General features: G+C 44.4%; 1 protein-coding gene across 4 annotated transcripts in view; it reads right to left on the minus strand.

The window, feature by feature from the left end:
• Positions 1-3,177: 3,177 nt before the first annotated feature.
• The window catches only part of Stox2 (storkhead box 2), a 230,896-nt gene continuing 215,677 nt past the window's right edge, over positions 3,178-18,396 (minus strand). For 3 of the 4 annotated variants that reach the window (XM_075986734.1, XM_075986735.1, XM_075986736.1), the window contains 2 exons: positions 14,872-17,137; positions 3,178-9,796 (listed from right to left, as the gene is read on the minus strand). In XM_075986734.1, the coding sequence (XP_075842849.1) occupies positions 9,601-9,796; positions 14,872-17,137 (2,462 nt within the window). In that variant the 3' untranslated portion in view covers positions 3,178-9,600. Of the gene's footprint in view, positions 9,797-14,867; positions 17,138-18,396 lie in introns of those variants that run through there. The other variant, XM_075986737.1, reaches the window with a different exon arrangement.

Below are 18,396 nucleotides of genomic sequence, written 5' to 3' on the forward strand. Positions count from 1 at the left end.
ATCCATGAATATGAATAGGAAATTTAAGATATAACTAATCCATTGTGGTTATAAATAATTGAGAACATTTTTTAAAAAATTATTTTCTTTTCAAGCTGTTTTAGGGAGTTGAAGAGAATGTTTCCTGTTCTCCCAGGAGACCTGAGTTCAGTTCCTGTCACTATATCAGACAGCTAACAATCACCTACAACTGCAGGACCAGGGTATCTGATGTCTTCTTCTGGCTATCACAGGAACATGCACACTGGTGCATGCATGTGCATGCGCGCACGCACACACACACAAATAAATCTTGAAAAACAGTCCTAATGTCTTTTGTGCATTTGAATGTTCATGTGTATGTGTGTGTGTGTGCGCACATGACATCATGTGTATTGAGATCAGAGGGCCATTTGCATGAGTCAGTTCTCCCCTCCTGTGTGGGTCTCAGGGATCAAACTCAGGTCATTAGACTCAATGACAAAGGACATAACCTGCTGGGCCATCTCTAGGCCCATGATCAAATGCTAATAGCATGACAAAAATCACACAAAAAATGTATTTAGGCAGGATAGTAAAAGAAATCCAAGGTAATAGAAGATAATGTGTGGAATTTTGCAATAAAGAGAAACAAGGAAATACGAAGGGATGTGACCAAGAAGGCCTTTGTTTGATGGAACCTGGAGGCTAGAGAATAAATAGTTAATTACGCTTTAGGCTGAGACTCACCTTGGATTCATGTTGTCCATCTACTTTAGGGGGGCAGTAGATGCAGCCCCAAACTCCTAGACATCATCAAGAAGGAAGCAACCTATTCATTTTTGCCCTTTGGATCCAAACTAACTTTGTCTTACTTTTCTTACCTATCAGATTGCATTTCACAGGACATTCCAGTGACCCTTTCAAGATGCAGCCAAACCTCCACCCCGCCTCTCCTGAGTGCAGACGCCTTCTCTTTTCTTGCTGTTACTGCATGGGGCCGTGTGCAGGTATCCACCGCACACATGGGGCCGTGCGCAGAGATCCACCGCACACATGGGGCCGTGCGCAGGTATCCACCGCACACATGGGGCCGTGCGCAGGTATCCACCGCACACATGGGGCCGTGCGCAGGTATCCACCGCACACATGGGGCCGTGCGCAGGTATCCACCGCACACATGGGGCCGTGCGCAGGTATCCACCGCACACATGGGGCCGTGCGCAGGTATCCACCGCACACATGGGGCCGTGCGCAGGTATCCACCGCACACATGGGGCCGTGCGCAGGTATCCACCGCACACATGGGGCCGTGCGCAGGTATCCACCGCACACATGGGGCCGTGTGCAGGTATCCACCGCACACAGCCTCACAGGTTGCAAGATGAACTCGTTGTTTGACAGGAAAGGTCTGGAGTCCCGGGGCCTGAAAATGGGAGTATGAGTCAATCCGAGTATTCCCATAGTAGGGATAAGATTTTACAGTTAAGAACATTATGGAAGTCAGGTGACTAACTCCTTTTTATTATTCACTGTTTCTCCATTTTGTAGCGGCAAACAGAGTAGGAGGCAATTATATTCCATTTGGGTTTTCTCTACGGAGGGGGCGGGAGTCTCCCCACTCTGAAACATATAAAAGCAAGTTAAAACCATACCATTTCCTTCGGAAAGAGAGGACTTTTACGAAATGTGACTGTTCTCTCAAAGGAGCCAGAAACCTGCTTTCAATCTTCTTATGAAGTTCCCAGATTTCTCCCAAGCATCCAGGTCCCTGGATTCTGCTGAAAAGCACACACGGTGCCCTCCCCTTGACCACGGCAACTGGTGATGCTGAAGTCACCAGGGAACAATGCGCTGGCTCATTCCCATTTCACGCCTGAAAATGGGAGTAGCTGTGCTGTGCAGTGTATATAGACAAGCTCAAGACAGGCTCAACAAAATGAGACTTGCCTTCAAAGTCACCACCTTGGGCTCTTCAAATTAATTCAAAAGATGAGATTATTGTCCAAGACATTTTTTGGAAGTCTGGGTTAGGATTTTGCCTTTACAAGAAAATTGGTCTCAATTGTAGCAGTCTAGTGTTCGGGGGTGACAGCCTGCTTCTTAGCTTAATCGTTCATTTGACAGAACATCATTTTTAGTTGAAGATAGACCTCATTCTCTAAAGATCTGTCCGCAGGGAGGGGACTCAACAGAATGTAAAGGCATCTTTTCGAGCCCCAGTGCATAGGCTCCAGGATCCCCTCCCCAAATATCCAAATCCTCAACTGCAGCAGAAAATGCTTCTGTGTTTGCGTATAGCCTATGCACGTCTAAAGATGACATCCTTTAAGCCATATCTAGATGGCACACAATAACTACCGTGACATAAATACTACGAAAGTAGTTATAGGTGATTGTTAATGGGAACTGACAAAGAATGACCATCTGTGCATGTTAAATACAGACACAATTCTATGTGTGATGTACGCATATGTATACATGCTTGTATATGGAGACTTGAGGTTGACCTGAGGTGTCTTCCTCAGTTCCTCCCTGCTGTATTTTTCAAGACTGTCTCTCACTTAACCCAGAGTTCAGCAATCAGTCTGGCTTGACTGTTTGCCAGTGAACCCAGGGATCCTGCCTCTGACCCTCTACTATAGAGGAGAACCATCGTACCCAGAGTTTATGTGGGTGCTGGGAATCTAAACTCGGGTCCTCATGTTTGTGAAACAAGTACTCTCTTGGGTCATCTCCTCAACCCTAGTCATGAACTGAAAAGAAAAATTCTTTTCAATACATGGTGTTTGAATGCTGTTAGGATTAGAAACCCATGCCTAGATCTTGAAGACCTCGGAACACGCAGGCATCCCTAACTTCTAACTACATGCAAACATCCCAGTATTTACCTGCGAGACATTTAACTTGTTTAGAAATGAGTGATTTTTTTTTAAAAAAGCTCCCAAATAACCATGTTGCTCTATAATTTCATAAAAATGGGGGACCACACACAACTCTAACCATTGCACTGTGTTAAACCCACCCCAAAATGTGATCTTTTTAAAATCCATAGGAAAATAATTTCGATACAGGAACTCCATTTTTGGTTTTCAATTTAAAAACTGTAATAAAGAATGCGCAACAGAACTCTGTTACAAAAATCACATTAATCAAAGCGAAAACCCGACCTCATCTAAATGATTTTTTCCCTCAAGTAGCAAAAAAAAAAAAATCCACTTACACATATAACCAAATGTTATTTAATATTTTAAAAAGTAACACAATCCAAAATGGATATTTCACACAACACTACATAAACAACATGAACACAATATTACCATATGGAGGGACTTTCAAATATAGACTTACAAAAATCCCTGTCCTTTTTTTTTTCCTTTTAAGTTATTATACTAAGCATGACAAGGAAGCATCATTTACAATATGGTACACGGACACGATAAAAACCATGTTACAAATGTGCTGTTAGAAATCAGGAACATTAGGGAAGACGTCTCATGAACTGCAGCTATTTCATATGAAATACTATACAATATAAACAGAACATCCATCCTGGATGACCTTTACAGCAACCAGAGACCGAGTCATTTAAAGGTTTTTTTTTTTTTTTCAGTGCAAAAACATTTTATTCAAGGCAGTCTTGGCTGCAAAACTCCTTCCTAACGTACAGTAATTCCCACTTGCACTTCTTAGTTCATTGGCGCTAATGGAATGGTCACATTCAAGTCGCTCAGAGAAAGACACCTACAGAATCGGGATCCCTTGAAACTCGGATACTCAAACTGAATTCTTCTCCAGATAGTGGGACGGATGTCACTGCTCTAAGGACTTTTAATCTGTAGCTGTTGATAGGTACGTGGAGGTGACCCTAGGGCAATTTGATTCCTAACTGGGCATGCGCGCACAATACTGCGCGCTATTCTGTTCTTCCAATGTGGAAACCGTGGTGGTGTAGGTAGCGAGGTGGGGGAGGGCAAGGAGGAAGAGAGGGTGTTCCTCGGAGGGAAGGAAGAGTTGGGGCTGCCGAGAGTTTTCTGTGTGATGGATTTCCTGGAGCTGTAGAGGACTGGCATTGGAGGAGAGCTCGGGTCTCAGGTTTGATACCTCTTTTGGGCGAGAGCAAGGGAATGGAGGTACCAAGGTCAGCCTTTGGACAGGGAGGTAGGCAGGTATACAAGGACCAGCCAAGCGCTAGGCTTCCATTTTGCCTTCTAGAGCCATGGATGCCTCGCTCGCCAACACTTCCTCGTTCGCAGGGCGTGTGTGTTCGCAGGGTGTGTGTATGTGTTCGCAGGGGTGTGTGTTCACACGCGAAGCCAACAAGGAGCGTTTCGAGGCCTCTGACTGCCCGCATACAACGACAAGAAGGCTTAGTTCCCCTTGAGCTTTGCCGAATTCTAAATTCTGCAAGTCATCAACTGTTAAGTCTATGAACAGCAGTGAAGACACAGAAGTGTGTATGGGAGGAGCCACCACGGGGGAGCCCCTCTGCATTGCTGATGCAAGACCAGGGAACGGGACAGACGCCAAGCAGGGAGACGCCAGTACCTTTTACAAACACATGAGATCTAATAATCAAATGTCTCATATGTATAATTTATGAAACGTCTCCTACAGAAAACTCCATGGGAAAGTGTCAGTTATATCATTAATACTATAACACCTTCAGAGAATAACGGCCAATTGTTTTCTATCTCTTGGCCAAAGTCAGAGGACAGCAATGCCTTTCCTGACATTTTTAACTAACCCAAAGAACAATGCCTCCCATGGCTTTTGCGCTCATTGTTCTTGTTTCTAGCTTCCCCAAGCCTTAAACATGGGCCAAGGAGTCCCTCACTCACAGGACATTACTGGATGGCTTTGACAAATGGGTGGGGGGATGGGCGGACAAGGAAGCAACCACTTCTACTTGGGTCCACTGTGGTCTGACACTACACAGCTAGTTAGATCTGGGACTGGTCTGTGGGAATGGAGAAAGCAGGCATCAAAGACCTTCTGTCTCATTGTTTGAGAAAACACTTGGAACTGGACCAGCTTCCCAGATCTTGCGAAGCAGGGCTTTGTATACTGTGGTGAACGTTACTGAGCTGAGCACTGTGCAGAGTGCTTATAAAGACTTTAAAATAACAAAACAAAACTAAAAACTGTTTCAGCACCTTCCACTGCCTGGAACAGCCAATGTTCCTGATGCTGGAGTTTACAGCAATTACAAAAACCCAATAAGAAACTGTAAACAAGTGTGGATGTCTGGATTGGCCTTGAACGGCAAAGGCCATGGTGTGGATTTGGCCATCTCCCACTTCCTAACTCAATAACCAGCAATTTGGGCAGAGGTGTTGAGATTCCAAACAGCCATAACTCTTCGAATGAAAATGGACAAGGTGTCAAGCTGAATTTGTTTTCTTTATTAGCACACATCAGAAAAATAGCATTGTAGTGATTTCTCATGATGGTCTCTCCAACAGATAGAAAATAGGTCCCTGGTAGCTGCCACTGGGTTTCTGGGTGACCGTGAGTCACTCCGTCTGTTTGCCCCTGTCAAGCACAGGGAATCACACACAGGACCTGCTCTGTGTAATTGCACATCTAACACTTTGGAAGCACTTTGAGATCCCCAGATGAGCTGCGAAACGTTACTAGTGGTTGACCGTTAGCCTAAGCTTAGAATGCTACCCCTTCCAAATGGTAAGACATTTCCCGAAAATGATCGCTACGGTTTTGTGAGAATTATGCCTTTTCATTCAAGTTATGAACTTTATCTTCAAGTACACTTGGTGGACAAGTGGTAAATCCTGGGTAGAACTTTACGAAGCTATGTCAACCTAAAAGAATAACCCTTTCCTACAGGCCACCATCCTAGTCTCCGTGGTGGCTGCGAAAGATTTTAGATGTGCATTTTAACAATAGTGGCTGAGTTTTTGAAAAAGAGACGCATTTGGGAACAGCTGGTGTTCAAATCACTGCTCCTCCAGATTCCCTTTCAATTTATAGTCCCTGAACTTGGATTCTTCAACATCAAAGGCTCAGGCATTTATCATTTCTCCCCAGCTAGTCTCCTTCCAGTGCTCCTATTTCTGTTCTCTATTGGGTGCACAAACACACTCATTAAGGTCTCCTGAGATGTGCAAAACACACCAAATGGTATACAAATTATTTAACAGACATCTCAGAATGCACGGCACAGCTCTTTTAATAAAAAGGAGGGTTGGGCTTCATAGGGTAGCATATCAAAACGGCAGAGAGGCCCAAAGTGCTTCATGTTGGCAGTTCAAATTTTTCACGTCTTTTGTTACTGAAAAAAAAAAGCCCTAGCAATCCAATCCAATTTTTAAAGGAATTAATAATTTCTCAAATGTTTACCAAGTAGCTCTCTGCCAAAGAGGACCTTCCTTCCTTCCTTCCTTCCTTCCTTCCTTCCTTCCTTCCTTCCTTCCTTCCTTCCTTCTTTCCTTCCTTCCTTCCTTCCTTCCTCTTTTTTTTGTAGCAGGAATGGAAGAATGGGGAAGACAATAATTTTAGAACATTTTAAAATGTCATTCACTTGTAACAAATCAAATGTGCTTTCACGGGGCAGAAAGGAGAGAGAAAGAAGACAACAGGTTTACAATTGGAAGCCACAGCATGGTGTGAAGGAAAAACCACGGCAGTGCGAAAGTCATGAGTCCAATGGGCAAGTCACGGACACACAGGGAACACCATGGCCTACCGCAGAAGCGTGTTTTCAACATTGCTTTTCTGAAGAACACACTTGAACACACTGCCGCCATCTCATTAAATTCATGGAGGTAGTTATATGTAAAAATAAAAATTACCATAAAGTAATATGCTGTATCATAATAATACATAGAAGTGTGCAAAATGCCGACAGATGTGTTGACCCTTTAAAGTTGAATGCCTCACAGAGATTCAACCAGATTCAGTTTTGTAAACCTTTCCATTGATAAACGCTAAGACTAGACATGCAGTCGTGTAACACAAAGCTAGCTTCCAGTGGAGAGGAATATTGGCAAAGCCTAGGGAGGGCTTCAGGGTTGTGGGCGTCAAGAGTCTCACCATCTTGATGAGGTCATCTTAGACACACAGACTTGTCATGTCTGTCATGAGCTTCCCACCACCAATGTCCCTCCATTCAAGAATCCAGATTAGAAACACACAGGAGTGTTTCTCCGTGGAATATCTGTTTATGTGGCATATCATCTTTGAAGTCCTTCGTTCTATGCTAATGGCTGCTGGTTAAGGGAGGGTCTTTTGTTTCTTTCTGAAATCATGTACCCCATAGTGATTAGGCAAATAGTGTACACATTTTATTTGAATAATGTCTTCTGTAAACCTATTTCTCGCAAACCATCAAAATTCATGTCTTTAAAGCTTCTTTTCCTGAACAGAATTCTGTCCTTGCTGCTCACACAGTACTAGATTCCTTCAATGGCTATGTCCAGAGTGTCTATCAGAGTCTAATGTATTTTTGAATGTTCCTATTATTAACAGACTGAGTATGCCAAAAAATTGGGAAAAAATTAATTTAGACAGACCAGATCTAGGAATCCTATGGCATACAGCGCCTCAAGCAAAAAGACTGTATAGAACACCAGATCCATGGCTGCTCATTCTGGAACGTGGACACGTGGTTGCTCTCTCTGGACATACTTAAGTCATGAGAGAAACAATGTGTTTTTCAGTAAAGGTGGCATGCCTGGGGGGAAAGAAGGTATGGGATTCAAAACCCAATTGGCTTAAGCATTTCAATGACATAGCAGTATACTGCCCACTGTGCTTAAGCCTTACTACAAGAAGCACACAAAGCAATGTCTTATACCAAAACTGAGGAGCCCAGTTTGAGCCAATGCAGCTTCTGTATAGCAGGCAAAATGTGAGAGACTTTCCCACGACTTCACATGACTGTGTTTCCTCAAACACACTGCTAGTGATTAAGCCTAACCCAGGAAAAGAAACCTCTCACAGACTTATGCTCACTACTGAGATCTTGGCTGAAAATACTTTACATTGATTTTAAAATTGTTTATTTATGAATCAATTTATGATCCATGGCTCCAAAAAGCACCATCCAACACTAAGCTGAATAAAACTTCATGTCAGACCATCTACTGGGATCAGAGGTAACCCTGGAGTAGATGGCTTTCCAGTGCCTACAGACGTAGGAATCCTATGGTATACAGCATCTTCTGTATACTCTTCTGTCGAAGCAGGCCTTACTTGTAGGACTGAAGTGTATTGGCTAGTGGTCCCCCCACTGTGGAGCCTTTTGATACTGAGCATGACATTGCAAACCAAAGTAGAGTGTGAAGAAATCATCTTAAAAGATGCAGAGTGAGTGAGCCCACGGTCCACCTAAAACAGGCCTCCTGAAATCGTTAGAAGGTATCTGTAAACATTACTCTGGCATAGTTCATGTATGCATAATCATCATTCTGATAAATTTTAGGGGAGTACAAATTAAGGATATACCATACCAGCGGAATGAGGACATTCTGCTGGTTATTATATGGGTCCATGTACACTTCTAATCAAAAATTACTTTAAAGGATTTTTTTTCTATAGATATCTTCCCAGGAATAAAAGGCCTGAAGTTCAACTCTCCCTAAATTTGCTCTTTCCTACGACCACTAAAAATGATCTCCCACAGCCTAATTTAGGCATTCTATTTAAAACTACATAAAATAGATTTATGTCCCTTCCATTAGAAAGAATAACACCCTTGGACCACATTCTTCATTTGTATCATAAAGAACATTTTTGCTTCCAAACAAACTAACCACTGCATCTATGATAGGAAGAAAGCTCATCCCAGTGTCACAAGGAGGAAGGTATCCCTTCTTCAATATCTGATTCAGCCCTCCCGAAAGTCCACACCACCTTCTCCGCCACTCAGTACCGTGGCCCAGCGCGACTGGATTCCCCTTCCTCTGTCCACTTCAAAGGCCTATATTCCCGTCTGTGACCGTGGAAGGTAAAACAACTCAAGACAAGCATCGAGTGCACTGGAAAAACAGAATCCTGAAAACAAACACTCTAAGGACTTCCGGCGGGACCCTTTCTGACACGCTGCCATGGGCTCCTGCAAGAGTGTCGTGGAAACTCACAGTGAAAAATGGCTGGCGCCTAAAGGACTCACACACAAAGGGCTGGGGTCCCTTCTGCTCAGTTTGGCATCGATTTCTCTCACGATGGAGACCCTTACATTTACATTTTATGGTGACTTGGCTTTTTTTTTAAGGGGAGGGGCGGTTGTCAAGGGTTAGTTCCCTGGCCCCATTCCCCATTGGCTGGGAGCAACACACATCTGTGGCATTTCAAAATGGAATTGGCAACTGCATGACGTTGAAAAATGCATGTTCCACGTACAGTGTTTAGACTTGCCTATGTGTGTTCAGGTACAGTTAGTGAAGCAGAAGTATACATATCTCCCCTACTGCTATTCGGTTGCTACAGAGCCATAAATGTGAAAAGCAATACTCTGAAATAAAGATTTTTTTTTTGCCCTAGCCTACTTAGCAGCACAGCTCAAGTGACCCCCCAAGCTGTGCTTGAGATGTTTGTCTTTGCAGAGATGTAAACGTCAGCCCCAATTGTCGTAAACGTTACTGTATCGGACAAGACAGAAGGTCTGAGGCAGAGGGACAATCATACACTAGTAACAGAAGCTTGCAAGCAGTTGGAAGGTTTCTGTAATTTCTCAGCTTCGTTGGTCGGGGGATCCGTACTTGCGCGGAAGTTGAAGGTTGGACCAGCTCCACCGTGGGCCGGACTCAGAGCAGGATTCTGACGGCGGTTGCTTTCAACAATGCTTGATGTGTTGGAAGCCAGGCTCTCCCGAGTGCTAGAAGAGTAAAAAGGGGTTGGTTTTTGGTTTTGCTTTGAACATAAACAATTACATATTGAGCCCAGAAGGAAGAGCAAATGACGGAGCTAATGGATTTCCTGTTGGTTCGTGAAGCCTTATCAGTACGTGTCTCCACTTATGATCTGCATGTACCCTTCCAGCCCAGGCCCTGGGAATCATGGGAGACACGAACCGCAGCTCACACAGTAAGGGGCTTCTGACTACCAAATGTGTGGCTTCCCCGTCTTTACGAAAATGACTTCAAAATATAATGTGACAGACGACCATCACACTGGCTTTGACAAAGAATACACATACCTGTGTGATGGTTTTGCCAAAAGTTGAGAATTCAGACTTCATGGTTCTCGAATAAACTCCGTAATTGGACGGAAAGATTCCACTGTTTTTGTTGCTTTTGGTTAGATGTTAACGTGATGAGTGGACTTCAATTATGCCACTAGCTGACTTCCCCACTGGGATAGGAATGCAATTATTTGTAAATACTTTATACCCCTGTCTCTATTTTAACGCTTCAGTTAAAACACAATCATATGTTCAGATAAAGAGCATCTCCCCTTTCCTATTGATTTGTGAAGCTGCAATTCGTTCCTGTCTCCCTTTGGTAGGAATATTTTCATTTCTTAAGGATGGGGTGATCTTTAAAACTTCATTACTTCTGCTTAAGTTTTCCAAGTTGGAAGTATTTGAATCTTTCTTTTGCTGCAAAAGGAGATTTAAAACATTCATGTTTGAAAAGTCAGGACAACAGCAGAAATAAGATCACTCACAGACAGAGCAGGAGGGAAAGGGGATGGTATTTAAGATCCTCAAGGTGACTTGAAGAAATTTACCCACTTACACAGAGCAGAGAAATCAAAACCATTCTCAAAGCACCTACCCCACTGGCTGGATTCAAAGTTCACCTGGTCTCTGTACTTAGTCAAGCCAGCTAAACCTAGCTATTGTGTGAGCAACCACAGTCAAGACACCGCCTCCTCCCTTAGCAGTTACTTCCAACGAGGTATTTACTCCTGATCCCTTAGTGACCCAACATCTTCATCATCAAGAACCCAGGAATTAAATGTTTAAAAGGCAACATGTTCACTGACTATCAACCAATCAAACAAACAACAACAATAACAAAACCCCCAATACTCGTTCTGAATGTAGAGGATTAATGCACTTAACAAGCTAAGCCAATTTTTTCCACCAAGATTCTGGTTAGATGAGCATAACTAATGAATGCTACAAAATGCCTCTTAGGATAGAAAATACCTGACTTACCTGCTTACCTGCCTGGCCTCTTTCTCCAGAAAACCAATCAGTAGTTCTCCCAGAGCTGGGTCTGAGGTGTGGGGTCAGTGGAGGAAGGATGAGGGCAAAGCACATGTTGAATCCCAAAGGTTTTATGGCACATTCCATTCACTGCACTTTCAGTCACAGTAGTGCCTTTTAAAAAGATCTATTTAGTGTGTGGGTGTGGGTGTGTGGGTGTGCACTATGGCATGTGTGCAAAGGTCAGAAGACAGTTTGTGGGAGTCATTTCTGCTCTTCCCTAAAATGGAACCTGGGCATCAACCTGAGCTCTCAGGCCTGGTGGCAAGTGTCTTTTACACACTGGGCTATCTGGTCCATGAGAATAACTTTTAAGGGCATCTCACTTCCTCGGGTCTATAGTGGAGGGAATTGTGCTGCGGTTTACCTACTTACAGGGTGACTGTGGAACAGAAATAAGCACTGATGTACTGGCACATTAGAAAGCTAGGGAAGCGCTATTTCTGTTACGCATCTATTGCCGACTCATTTAAATAACAACTGTAGATCAGCTTGGGAATCTAATGATCACTCATGGCATTTTTTTCTATGTAAAAATGAATTGTAGGGTCCAAAAGACCTATTTTTTAAAATAGCTTTTGAAGAATCAGTCTATCATTTATGAAGCGCCTGCTGTATTCTGTACAGCGTACTTGGAACTAGAAACATAAATCATTCCAACATGACATGTTAGTTAAGAGATGTCTTTGCAAGACACCTTTGAGCTGCATCCAATGCACTCGTAGGGATAAATGTGTACAGTAATCCAGTTTTTGCAAAGACTATATTTCATGACAGTTGGAATCATGAGCGCCGTCTGTGACATTCGTACGGAGGGATCTGGAGACACTGACGGACAGCTAACATTTATGGCAAATATGGCAGTAAAATACTTCTCAAATTTAATTTGGAAGAGAGAGCAAATAATAGAATGCAACCATTAAAATGAGCTATTTGAGCCAGGAGCCATGGTGTACACCTTTGATCCCAGCACTCAGGAGGCAGAGCCAGGTGGATCTCTGTGAGTCTGAGGTCAGCCTGGTCTCCAGAGCGAGTTCCAGGGACAGTCAGAACTGTGAAGAGAGATCATGTCTCAGAGAGGGGGAGGAGGGAGAGAGGGTGAACGGAGGCTTAGGACTTCTTAAGTAGGGGGAGAGATTCACTAAGTGTTCCTGCTATTCATCCTCTTTCCAGTACAGGCTTTCCAGAGCACACGCCCATGGCAGCGCATCGTGTCTCTGGTAGTTGTGTTGATGTTGCTCAGCCAATTTGGGGGTCTCACATTTGAAACTCTACATTTCAAGACTTTTCATTTCAATATAACTTCTCACACACAGTTCAAGTTTCTATCCTTTTTGGGTTCTCTTTGTTTGTTTGTTGTTTTAAATACTCTTTAGTTTCCAAAAAACGGGACTGAAAACACGGCTAAAGATGATGCCCAGGTCAACACCAAATCCTTCAAGTGTAGAGAGAAACCATTTGTCTCAGGAGAATCATAATTGCTTAGTGGCCTGTTTTAAGGGAAGAACCCCACAAATAACTCAAACTTCACGCTCCTCGTGGTAATGGAGCAGCAACTGCGTGGCAGTGTTATTTCACCGGGTGCCACGCACGGTGAAAGCACTGGAAGTCTGGTGTTCTCTTTTGTTCTCTCTCATGCATAGAAAGGCAGCTTGGTGAACCTTAAAGTGCATAGAAAGCAAGCCTATCACCCCATTTTTAAATAAAGGGTTTTCACTATAAAACAGGAAAATTGGGAACTCTTGAATGGGCATCCTGCCTAAAATTTTTGGGAGATCTACAATTTCCCAGAAAGGAGATCCAATTCAAGTACTACTAGACAGACCTGTGGCTAGTGGGTTAGAGTTCTCTCTCTCTCTTTAGAATTAATGCTTCTTTCTACAACGACAAGGCATCTAAGTACCTATTTAAAAATGAAAATGAACTTCAATAAGCTACCCACTTATAAATTCTACGTTACACAGCCCAAAGTTCAAGATAATATATATTCTTTGAAGATCCTGGTTCAACTATCTCATGGGTACTTTTTTTCATCCCTAAACAAACAAAACTTTTCAATATTATAAAGGGTTAAGAACCACTCACTCCCAACATCCCCTTGATAACAGTCTTGGGAGTGCCACTATTTACTGCTGAAAGTCTGGGTGCTGAGGGGTAACGTGAAGGGCATGAAAGTATAACAAGAAAAGCATTAGGCAGAGGAGTCTCCATGATAAGAAATAATGAGTATAAAATACAAGCAAGTAAACCATCTTTTCTATAAGCAATGGCTTTGAACTTTTACCACAGACCTCCGATTATCTGGCTCCTTCTGCTAGAGTTTCCAAGACAGGAAAAGATACAGAACAGGAAAATCAGTGGCCAAGGACAGAGACACTAATTGGAAAATAAAATCTGGTGTGGGAGGGGGAAAATTTAGCAAAACAGATTCTTTAAAAAGGCCAGGGCACTGCTCCCCAGGGTTTCCTGAGGATCCTTAATGCACGCAGAGGCCCGGGATCCTGGATTCCCCAGCACTTTTCCAGAGTGCCAACTCTGATAGATGTGCGTTAGACATTGGAACTTCCATTTATGGGTAAACTTGGGGTGAAAAGGTTACATAATCAAAATAGAAACAATAACAAGTCAAGAACTGGTCCTTCAAGAAATAGCAAATGCTTAATTATGGAATAAATACTATAATGATCCCCAAGTCTGACTTTGAGATGATGTGTCCCCAAGCAGCCCAGCAACAGGGTGCGATAATCACAATGGAATGAATTGCAATTCTTAATAACATAAGTGAGCGTATATGAAGTACCTATGTGGGTACTTATTGTGATTATAAATGCTATCATATCGGAAATCAGAGATGATGGGGGATATGCATGTCTGAGTAGCATTTCTGCGCCTTAGAGTCACCAATCTGGAGAAGAGTTTAGAAGCAAGATTTAGGTTCCAAGTGGCTGTTTAAGGAGAAGAAAGAGTTACGGAGAAAAACAGGAGCTGGGACGTCCCTGGGTTTGTGTTTGTCAGCCCTAAACAACCTCAGTGTGTTGATGAGGACCATTGGGTCTTATACACTCCCAATTGTCAGTACTGCTGAACTAGCAAGACTACAAAACGACAGTGTCCAGACACCGTCAATTCTACAGGCAGGAAAGCGAAAGTGCCGGCAAGTGTTTGCTCTCACAGAGTATGGCCCCTAACTTTCGTGAGAGGAACAAGCTTTTATGTCTCCATCCACACACAGGTGAAAGAGGAAGACATCCGAGCAAGCAGAACAGACTACGCACGGCAAAGGAATTAGAGTGGTACCAAGCTTTTAGATCCTTTGGAAATATTGTAAAGCCCATTACTATAGTCTCACTAGAGGGGCCATTATGCTAGCATCGATTTTATACCCAACCCTTTCTTCCCAATGACTATATTATTTGTACTCAGAAAGTTACTTTTTTTGAAGGATTAAAAAAAAATCCCTTTTCCTGGGATTACAAATACAAATAGAAGAAACCGCTGGGAGTGTTGGTCTTAGTCTTACTAGACTGAGGCAAGAATTCGGGAAGGGTAACCAACCCACCAGTCCAGATTGGTGATCTCTACAGCTGCAGAAACATTTTTTTTTTCAATTCCTGAAAAAGAAGTTAGAAACAGGTTGTTAACAACACAAGTCACATAACCCACAGCCCTCATTCACAGCCTGAGACTCCTGGGGCCCTGGCGGGTGTATGCGGATGCAGAGGGACACCTCTCCCTACCGTGGGGAGTTGAATCCACTGTCCACCGTGATGCTGCTACTGTCCATGCTGTCCAGGCGAGCGGAGTGGGTGGCTCTCTGGCTGCTGCTGCTATCCGTTTCTTTTGGGGCGAGGAGGGTGAGGTTCTTCTCAAACTTCCTCTGTAAATCCCGTTCCTTCTCCCTCTCGAGGAGCCACTGCATGGTGCCCACATCATCTCTGTTTTTCTCCTCCTCTGTGTTTTTGTTGGCCCCTTCCTCAGAGTCGTCATCATCGGAGACATTGTAATAGTCAAAAGAGGCCTCCTGGTTCCCTCCAGACTCCTGTTGACGCTGGGACGGGGGCATGGCTTGGGCCACGGAGGTCCCCAGGGAAGGTTCCAGTTTTTCGCATCGGCCTGGCAGTGTGTCAACAGGTGACTTCGGGTGAGATTTGAGGAGGGACAAGCTGGATTTGTGATAGCTGTTTACAGACAAGGTGCTGTGTAGGGGTTTGAACAGTGTGTCCTTGCTGAATATTTCTTTCCTTTTGTCCAGGCTGCTGGGTTCTGCACTATGATGTTGGACCAGGCGCCCATTGGCCAACCCCTCTGCCACACCACCAGAGGCAGCAGGGCCCCCACCTGGCCCTTTCGGTGACTCCTCCTTGTGCCCAACAGGTTCCCTGGAAGAATGAGGGGTCTGCCTCTCAGACGGAGACAGCTTTTTTACCCCCTCCACCAGGGTCAACGTGTCATGGTCCTCTTTATTCTTCCCCAGAGGTGACGGCGCCGTGAGCACAGTCTCGCTAGAGGTGTTGCATTGGAAATAGTCATCCACAGCTGTTTTTGCTGGGCAAGGGCTGAGTTCCCCATAGGACGGCATACTCTCAGAGGGTTTGCCTGGCTCCAAAAGGCTACAAGCACTAGAAGGTTCCTTGCTGCCACCGACTATTTCTGGAATGCATACCTCTTTATAACTGGCAGACGATATAAGAGCCCTTTGGTGACCAATAGTCTGCGCAGGCCGTAAGGTACTGTCGTCAATGTAGGACTGGCTGGGGGTCTGGTCATCTTGGCTGCAGCCTTCTACCAGGTCTTCCGGAGTCCCGAGAGAAGAAGCACCCAGGGGGCCTTTGGAGTTGTCCATGGACCTGGATCTCTCCTTGGCCTTGTTGGATCTCTCATTCCTGGACCTCCGGTCCTGGGTATGGCTGTGGCTTCGGTGCACTTTGGAGTGGGAGCTTCCCCTGGAAGGTTCGGGAAAGGGCATCTCCGTTCTCCTTTTGGCCAGTTCGCCAGACACATCCCACTCGGGCGTCATGGGGAAATGGGACTCGATCACGTTTGTGTTACTGTGCATGATGAAGCTGTCTCCTTTGTGTTCGATGATGAAGCAGCCCTCCCTGGGGGCCCTGGTTAGGGGGTCGCAGAATTCATATTCCCTCTCGCCCGGGATATCCAGATGTGAGCCATCTGAAGGATCACCTTTCGACACGCGGGTCTTGCTGTGGGACCGAGACTTCCCGTGGGACTTTCGGTGAGTCCGGCTCTTTTTACTCCGCCCACTGTGGTGGGCAGAGGACCCGGCCTTGCTCCGGTGAGCCTTTTCCTCTTCAAGTTTCTTCATCAGTGCCGTGTGCCTCATGACATTTTCCACTGTCAAGTCCGGGTTGATACGCCGTATGATCTCCATCTCCACCTCCCGGGGGATGGTCGTCGGCGTGTCCTCGTCTCGCAGGGGCCACTCCTCGGGAGGAAACTGGGCAGAGAAATTGGCCAGCTGTTTGGTCTTGTCTTTCTTAAAACTCAGCCGGAATAACTTGAGGCCAAATTTTTTGGACTGTTTTTCACCATCTTTAGGTTTCGAGAGAGTTTCTGTCTTATAGGAGAAATTTATAGTACTTTTGCTTTTTTCAGTGGGCGGCACCTGGCACAGTGGAGGAGGGCAGTAGGGGTCTTTGCAGTCCTTGGCGGGTTTCCTCTGCAGAGTGGAGGCATGCATGCTGTGCACGTCTTCTCGGCAGCAGTGGCAAGAGTCGCAGTGCTTTCTGGGTAATGTCCTTTCCCTGACACAGCCTGAGGCAGAGGGCGTTATGGTTCCCGGTTGTGGAGAGGCACACTGAGACCTGTCAGGTACCCTCTCGTCCAAGTGGTACCACTTACTGTTAGTTCTTATGAGGGAAGGCGTGATAAAATAAGTTTGTGGGGTCACAATGAAATAGCCTTCTGGAGTCGGGTAGATTTTCCTCTCCCGTACCAGTGTGTTTAGGGTATGCCGTAGGATTTCTTGGCTTGGGGTTGGAACACCTACGGGCAAGAACAGAGATGTTTGTGAGAGAGAAGAAGGGACAGGAGAGGACCCCTGATTTTCAGAGTCCTGTGGACATTGCCAGATCTGAAGTACCGCCCCAGGGCATGGAAGCAGGCTTCAGAGGTGTTTGCTACGTTTAGTGTGAACCCCGGTTTTCTCTGATGACTCCTGTGCATGGTACCACCTGGGGAGTGAAAAGGTGTTAAAACGGGGAGCACTGGGGATGCAGATGCATGCTAGAACGCTTTGTCCAGCATGTGTGAGACCTTGCTTGGATCCCGAGACCACACCAGGAAAACTGCTTTTGCAGGAGAGAAAAGGAAGTTAGACAGACTTCGATTGCACTGCTAAAAAGCCTTTCTTGAACATCTTGAAAGAGAGACTATTTTATAAAGGACAAGAAAATGAAAAGTTTCCCATGCAGTGACATAAATTTATGGCATTTTTTCCAATAAGAACATCACATATATGTTCTTATATATATAAATATATATATACTTTATTATGTGCCAATTTTTAAAAGATTAAGTTAAATTAAAATGAACTTTTATAAATTTTATAAAATTTATATTTGACTACTCCTCTTTAAAACTTCTTCTAATTTTGAGATTATAATATAATTCCATTTCTCCCTTTCCTTTTCTCCCTCCAAGTCCTTCTGTATACTGCGCCTTGCTCTTTTTCAAATTCACACCTTCTGCTTTTATGAATAATTATTATATGAATGTACATATATATGCACATGCATACACTTAATAAAAGCCACTTGGTTTATAAAGTGTTACGCCCATGTATGCTTTCAGAGTTGACATTTGTATTGGGCAAATAATTGGGTGCTCTTCCCTGACAGACACAATTTCTCACATCCTTTAGTTACCCATAGCTATACCCCCAAAATCTCCCCACGACTGCCTACACATGAACTGAACAAGGACAACAAGAGACATGCCGAAGTGGGGGGGAGCACCATGAGAACTCAATCCCGCACAGAGGACTGAACCACTCTTCACCATGCCTTGGGACTTTGAAATCCATCACTTTGCATGTTGAAACTGTCTACTGCCATAGTTACAGTTAGATACGAGCACTGGTCTTGGCAAGAGTGAGCAGAGGGAGGTGGTTTTCCTAGTTTCTAACCATTGAGCCCTAACCCACACACTAGTGAATATACATGGAGACAGTCTTGGTTCCATCACTAAGTCCCAAATGTCTGCATTTGCTAGAACATAAATACAGGGGTGGGCGGGGCACATGT

This window comes from Microtus pennsylvanicus, chromosome 9 (genome assembly GCF_037038515.1).
Source record: "Microtus pennsylvanicus isolate mMicPen1 chromosome 9, mMicPen1.hap1, whole genome shotgun sequence".
Classification (NCBI taxonomy): domain Eukaryota; kingdom Metazoa; phylum Chordata; class Mammalia; order Rodentia; family Cricetidae; genus Microtus; species Microtus pennsylvanicus.